General features: G+C 47.4%; 1 protein-coding gene across 1 annotated transcript; it reads right to left on the bottom strand.

Moving 5' to 3' along the window:
• Positions 1-1838: 1838 nt before the first annotated feature.
• On the bottom strand, positions 1839-3177 carry MED18 (mediator complex subunit 18). Its single transcript, XM_040541698.1, has 2 exons — positions 2981-3177; positions 1839-2764 (listed from the first exon to the last, which is right to left on the bottom strand). The coding sequence occupies exons 1-2, from the start codon at positions 3051-3053 to the stop codon at positions 2211-2213; spliced, it is 627 nt and encodes a 208-aa protein (XP_040397632.1). The 5' UTR covers positions 3054-3177; the 3' UTR covers positions 1839-2210.
• Between the last annotated feature and the right edge of the window lie 4188 nt (positions 3178-7365).

Raw genomic sequence — 7365 nt, forward strand, 5'->3', positions numbered from 1 at the left:
CCATAATTCTGTTGCTGTTTTGAGCCTTTAAAGACATTATTGTGGATCGTCAATAGAACAAGCATGTACAGTAAGTCTTCAGTAATTTATTTGCCCCTCCGCATGCTAATTGACCAAGTTTTTTTCTGAGTGAGTTCCTTTCAGATGCTATGGGAAGGGTCTAGACATTTGTCACTTTCTGTCTCTATGTATACTTACAAGTAAGTATCCTTGGAAAAGCTACCATATGATGCTCAAGAATTCTGATCTATTGAGTTTCTCTCTAAAATTTTGTGTGCTGAGACAGGCCATGGATCTTGGAAATCTGTGGCAAGTGATTCCTAGCTAGTGTAACACTGGTTGGACATGACAACAGCCCTGAAGAATCTCACCACATGGGGTGGGATTGCAACTGAGTCATGGAACAACCCGGTGAGTTCAGCTTCCTGGCACAGCCAGAGCCCTGGAATTACCCCCTCAGCCCCTGGGAAGTCACATGTGACAACACTATGCTAAAAAAAAAATTTAAAAATGCAGACTCAAAACCCCAGGATAGTGTGCTGTCCGATGAGTGTCAGTCATGTGTGAGTCACAGGTGAACAAAGTAATTGTAGGTGTGCCCGTACCCTCCAGAACATACTTTGAGTCTGAGTGTTTTGAGTCTAGCAAGGTCACACAGGTCATCGCATTGTTTGCATCCTCTTTTGAAAATCATCGTTATGAATTCAGCATAATAGCATTCTTTAGCCAGTGCTAAGATACTCAGTTATTCTCATGCCTCCTTATGTAGAGCATGCACTCATTGAGCACGTTACTCTTTATCTTGATCATGTCCTTGTGTTGAAAATTTTAGTTGTTAACTTACTCATTCCAATACTGCCCCAAAGCTGAACACAGCACTCCAGGTCGGGTCTCATGAGAGTAGAGCAGAGGGGGACAATCCCCTCCCTCGACCTGCTGGCCATGCTGCTTTTGGTGCAGCCCAGGATACGGTTGGCTTTCTGAGCTGCAAGTGCACGTGGCCGGCTCATGTTGAGTTTCTCATCAATCAGCACCCCCAGGTGCTTGTCACCAACAAGGATGTTAAGCAGTGCTGGTCCCAATACTGACCCCTGAGGAACACCACTCATCTCCCACCTGGACGTTGAGCCCTTGACTGCATCTCTGAGTGTGACCGTCCAGCCAATTCTGAGTTGTCCATCCATCAAACCCGTGTCTCTCCAATTTGGAGACAAGGACGTCACATGGGACAGTATCAAACGCTTTGCACAGGTCCAGACATGACAGTCTTGTTGGTTTTAATTTTAAATATTACCTGTCAGATGAGAGGAATCTTAATACTAAAAATGTACTTGCTGCTCATTAACTGGGACTGTCACGCTCAACTTCAGTGAAGTAGATGGAATAGCACTTAACAGATTTTTAAAAACCTCTTGTGGTTGTAATATTGGTAAATTGTTTTCTAATTCTAGCTTTTGTAATATCAGAAACAGGTTCATTATAAAGTATTCTTTGTCACAGCTGTTTCTGTTACATACACTCTGTCTTATTAATTTATCATAAACAGGTATACTCTTGCTCTTTTATGCTGTGCACAGTTCCTGGTTTTATGCTTGTTATAAACACCTCTTGCATTAAAGGCTATCAGTTTCATGTATTATTTAGAAGTGTTAATAGGTGGTATACAAGAATAGTACTTTAAAAACAAAACAAAACTGCACTGAGGTGTAGGTACAAAGGTGTGTGAATTCCACTAAGTTTGATGGATTACTAGGCATTGTGCTTTCTAACAAGTATTTTCCCAACAAGCGGGGGGACGTTACCAATCCTAGTATTTAATGATGTTTTGAATGGCATTGTTTTTCTAGAAGCGTCTCATTTTATTCGAAGAAACACAGAATCACAGAATTGTAGGGGTTGGAAGGGACCTCCAGAGATGATTGGGTCCAACCCCCATGCCAAAGCAGGTTCACTGAAGCAGGTAAATCACATCCTTTTTTTCACAATCCGCAAATGCGGGAAAAAATAATTAGTACCTGCAACTAACAAAACATTGCTATGTAGTCCTTTATTCCCCTCTCCATGTTTTTATTTCAAAGGTATTTCAAATCTTTCAAATCTTTCAATCTTTTCAATCTTTCAAATTTTCAATATTTTGATTGAAAGGTGTTTTATAAAAACAGTCCTGAAGAACCCTGGTGAAAGCAATGCTTAGCTGCCCAGCTTTTCAATCACATTAACCTTTTAGGGTCAATTTTCTCCAGATGCACCAGAGGCTTTAGCTGCTCTGCAAAGTTCCTCATGTCATCGGAGACTACATCCTGTCCAGCTGGAGCTACCACATTAAGCTCCACAAGGTAGGAGAGGGAGAGCGGCTCAATGTTATCCGTGTTGCCCGGCATCAAGATGCGAAAGATCTTGTAGACCACGATCTTCATGATGCCCTTGCGGAACATGTGCCCTTTGGCCACGAACTCGTGGTCCATGCGGAAGCCCATCTCCACCAGGAAGTCCGTCAGGTTGTCCGACGTGGCAATGTCCACGCAGTTGCGCACCAGCGCGTGCCGGTTCTTGTCCCCTATCTCCGGCTGGCCCAGGTAGCGCAGGTGCCAGGGCATGCCGCTCTTGTCGATGGAGCGCCGCGCCCGCAGCACGAAGGGGCTGGCCTGCTGCCCCTTCAGCAGGAACACCATCTCGTGGTCCAGGAAGGTCTCCGGCTCCATGTTGTCGCACAGGCCGCGCAGGCGGTGCAGCAGGCTCTCCAGGCTCTGGTCCAGGACGCTGCCTGAGGCAGGCAGAGACACAACGGCCACTGCCCACACCCCACAGACACCATACACCCCAAACACCCCCCAAACACCCCCCAGACACCCCAGACACCCCAAACACCTCACACACACCCCAAACACCCCCTCCAAACACCCCCCCAAACACCCCAAACATCCCACACAGACACCCCTCGGGCCAGGAGTCTCCTCCCCGCCGGGCCCCGCTGCCCTACCCTGCAGCAGGTACTCCATCATGTTGATGGTGCCGCCCGTCACGGGCATCATGGTAACGGGGGGCGCCTCCATCTTGCGGCCGTCGGCTGCCCAGGCGGCGGCGGCGGCGGCGGCGGCGGCGGGAGGGAGGGAGGGAAGAAGGAAGGGAAGGAGGCAGGGAAGGAGCGGCGGCAGCACCACCCCGCGGCCCGGCGGGGGCCTGCAGGCAGCGGGGAGTCGAGCCCCGAGCCCCCGCCGCCTCATGGTCCAGCACCGCCCCTCAGCGCCCGGCCCCGCCGGCCATGGGAGGCGGGTGAAGGGAAGGAGGTGGCGGAGGGGCGGAGGAGGCGAAGCACGGAGCGTCCTCAGGGTGCTGAGGGCTCCTGCGGCCGGCCGGGCAGCTGTGAGCCGGGCGGATCCCTGCTGGTTGTGCCCCACGCTCTCAGGAGCAATACAAAACCTCAGAGCGTAAAACCAGCAGTGCCCTCGGCTGGGCGAGCTCAGCCCAAGTAGGTGAGCGCAAGTGGCTCCCCCAAAAACAGGGCGTCCCCAAATCCCCTCACTGGCTGTGAATAGGCAGCACCCTGGAGCTGCCGAGCTGCACGGCCTCCAAGAGGAGGCCCTGAAGAGCACCCTCATAACTGCATCTCTGTACCTTAAAAGTATCTTAAAGTGAGCTTTTCATTCTGCCCTCGTTAAAGACAGGATGCAGCAGACCCAAAAGGCACTTGGTCAGGCAGACGGAGGCGATGGAGAGAAATACAGACAGAAATAGAAGCTCAACACTGTATTTCCAGCCTCCTACCTAGGTTCTGTTCACGTCCCTTTAAAACTCTCATTATACATCTGTCTGTGTAAGGGAAGCTGAGTAGCATATGGGGCCAGGCCTTTAACTCAGTTCCATATCACATTTCGAATGCATGGAGCAGAAACCGCCCTGCAGAGCGCCTGCAGGGAAATTATCTCTGCAAAACAGGCAGTCCAGCCTCATTTATATGTTGAAATAGCATGAACAGTGAATGGAGGGTCAGCTGAGTGTACGCTGGATGTAATTTTTTTTCTTCCTTGTTAATAAAACTTTTCTTTTTTTCGCCATTCATCTCACAGGCTTTGGTTCTGAATCCCCACTTTGTCGCCTTTGTCAATCAAAATTGCTCTCCGAATATGCATGCAGCATTCTCCATTTGCTGGCAGTGAATTAATAGCAGAAAGCCTCCCACCCCACAAATCTGAATGCACAGTTGTTAAAATTAATTACTCTATAGTTATACAATAGGCAATTTACATAATGCATTGATTTCACAATTAAAAATCATAAAATTTGTTGACAATTTCAGCACTAGGATTACTCATTAAATGATCTCATGTCTTAGCATGTAACTCAGGGATGTTCGTAGTTCTTAGCCATTTTGCCACAAACAATGATGTGTCACTAGCTGGGCTACCATCTTAAATTATGGGCATAAATTTACAGCATAAAGACAGTGATAGAGAAGGCAACAAACATCAAATAACTGATGACATTCTCAGCCTCATTGTAATACAAATTATGGTTTATTCTGCGCTACCTTGCTAAGCAGAAACATTTGTCAAGTGAGATGATAGTTTAATGAGCTCCAAGTGACTTCCAGACTTGGCTGTGTTCTTAAACTCTTACCACCAGAGCAAAAACTAAAGTTGCATGTAGTTTTCTATGCTATGTGACTGTCCCCCTCCGGATCTTACATTACCATTTTAGGCTACTTTGACAAATATCAAAGAAATTGCCATGAGAACATTTCTTCAGTGAGTGTCAAGTACTGATTTTCTCAAGACTAACCCAGAAACAATTTTCAGATGGGAAACCCAAGATAGTTCCTGCAAAATTGCAATTCTCTTTAGTCAGAAACTGTGCTAACAATGATGTCTCTCCATATGGCTCATTTTCCTCACTAAGGGCAAACTCTCCTTAGAGCTGATATTCTAAAAAGCTGAAGTAATTTTAACTATTTTACTATCTTTAAACGGGACCAGCTTACACAGAGAAAGGTAGTCCTATGCCAGCTGTCACACGCAAAAGATGGACTGCTGTAAGAATTTTTACACTAACACTTGGCTTTTTCTGAGTACCTTTTAAAAAAGTTTTGTCCTTGGCAATATACCAGTACACAGTATATATAATAAAGCAGGCTTAAATGTGTGTGGGGTATGGGCTAACCACTGATTGAGAAAAAAAAAAAAAAAAAGTGATGGTAAAACTATTGCCCACTCATTTTAATGTATGTATAATGGAAAAATATGTCTTTCAGTCCAGCTTTACATAGCTCTCTGTCAGCAGGGTGACTGTCTCCTCAGTGTTCCCGAAGACCCCTTCTCTGAGAATTTGGATTAATAATTACGTAGTCTACAACATAAAGGATTATGTAGTGTACAACATAAAGGAAAAGGATTGTTGTGTGGGGGTTAGCAGGGCTGATCGATAGGGCTTTAAACTAGATATGAAGGGGGAAAGAGATAAAAACAGGCACGTCAACGATAAGCTATGGGATGGTATGCCGAAATTTGAGGGACTGCGTGCTAGTGAGATCCTTCAGTCTGCTCCAGGAGGTGCTGGCTACAATGAAGCACATTTGAAATGATTCTGCACCAATGCGTTCAGCATGAGGAACAAGCAAGAGGAGCTGGAAGCCTTGGCTCGGTCCGAGAGCTACATCATTGGCATAAGTGAAACCTGGTGGGAAGAGGCCTGTGACTGGTGTGTTATGATGGATGTTTACAGGCTCTGCAGGAGGGATGGGCAGGGTAGGGCAGGGCAGGGGTGGCAGTGTCTGTAATGGAGGGACTGGGCTGTATGGAGCTTGCAGTTGGTGAGAATGCATGTGAGAGCCTCTGGGTAAGGACTGAGGGACAAGCAAATAAAGGAGATGTCGTTGTGGGAGTCTACTATAGACCACCCAGGCGGGATGAAATATGCTTTAAGGAACTAGGAGACATCTCTAGATCACCTGCCCTTGTCCTTATGGGGGACTTCAACTTGCCAGACATGAACTGGGAGTACCACACAGATGATTCGAACAGGTCCAAGAGATTCCTAAAACACCTTGATGATAACTTCTTCGTACAGGTTCTAAGGGAGCTTACTAGGAAAGGTGCCTTCCTAGATCTGTTGTCTGTGAACAGACAGGGTCTCGTGGGTGAAGTGGTGATTGGTGGCCATCTTGGCCGTAGTGATCATGAAGTAGTAGAGTATAAAGTCCTTGGTGATAGGAGGAAAACTGCCACCAAAACTGCCACTAAACTTCAACCCTCAATATGGAGAGAGCAGACTTCAGGCTGCTCAGGGAACTAGGTAGTAAGGTCCCCTGGGAAACTGCTTTTGAGGGAATCAAGGTCCATCAGTGCCAGTCAATGTTTAAGTACCACTTCCTAAGAGCACAAGAACAGGCAATTCCAAATGTCAGATGTCAAGCAGGTGGGGCAGGAGGGGCTTGGCTGAGCAGGGATCTTCTTCTAGAGCTTAGGTGGAAAAAGCGTATGGCCACTAGAAGCAAGGTCAGGCAACATGGGAGGACTACAGAGATGCTGTTTGCCTTTGTAGGGAGAAAATGCATGTGGCCAAAGCTCAATTAGAGTGGAGGCTGACCAGTACTGTGTGGGACAATAAAAAGAAGGTTTTCAAAAATATGTTATCAGCAAAGGGAAGTCCAGAGGTAACATTGGTCTGTTACTTGATGATCACCTCACAAACAGGGATGTAGACAAAGCAGAGACATTTAATGCCTTCTTTGCCTCTGTCTTCAGCACCAATGATGGGCTCTGGGACCCCTGGAGCCCTGAGTTGGAGGACTGTGACTGCAGTAACAAGGAATTCCCATCCAACCTCAAACCTGTGTAGGACTTGCTGTTCCAGCTGGATGCATAGAAATCTATGAGACCCAATGGGATTCATCCCAGGGTACTCAGAGAGCTGGCTGCTATCATCACAAGACCTCTCTCAATTATTTTTCAAAAGTCTCAGGAATCTGGAGAGAGCCCAGTTGACTGGAAGCTTTGATATGAGAGGCTGGAGAGCAGACTCGCAGAAAGGGATCTGGGGGGTTCTGGTCGAGAGCAAGCTGAACACAAGCCAGCAGTGTGCCCTGGCAGCCAGGAGGGGCAACCCTACCCTGGGGTGCATCAGGCCCAGCACTGCCAGCTGGTCGGGGGAAGGGATTGTCCTGCTCTGCTCTGTGCTGGTGAGGCCTCACCTCAGTACCGTGTGCAGTTTTGGGCACCACAGTATAAAAAGGACATAAAGCTATCAGAGAGCATCCAAAAGAGGGCAACAAAGATGGTGAAGGGCCTAGAGGGCAAGATGTATGAGGAGCGGCTGAAGTCCCTTGGTTTGCTCAGCCCAGAGCAGAGCAGGCTGAGGGGAGGCCTCATG

The sequence above is a fragment of the Cygnus olor genome, chromosome Z (assembly GCF_009769625.2).
Source record: "Cygnus olor isolate bCygOlo1 chromosome Z, bCygOlo1.pri.v2, whole genome shotgun sequence".
Classification (NCBI taxonomy): Eukaryota; Metazoa; Chordata; class Aves; order Anseriformes; family Anatidae; genus Cygnus; species Cygnus olor.

Bases quoted from the DNA above. Each gene is read 5' to 3' on its own strand.
- MED18 (XM_040541698.1), bottom strand. From the start codon at position 3,053: ATGGAGGCGCCCCCCGTTACCATGATGCCCGTGACGGGCGGCACCATC. The intron at 2,765-2,980 runs GTAGGGCAGCGG...TGCCTGCCTCAG, and splicing joins GATGGAGTACCTGCTGCAGG to GCAGCGTCCTGGACCAGAGC.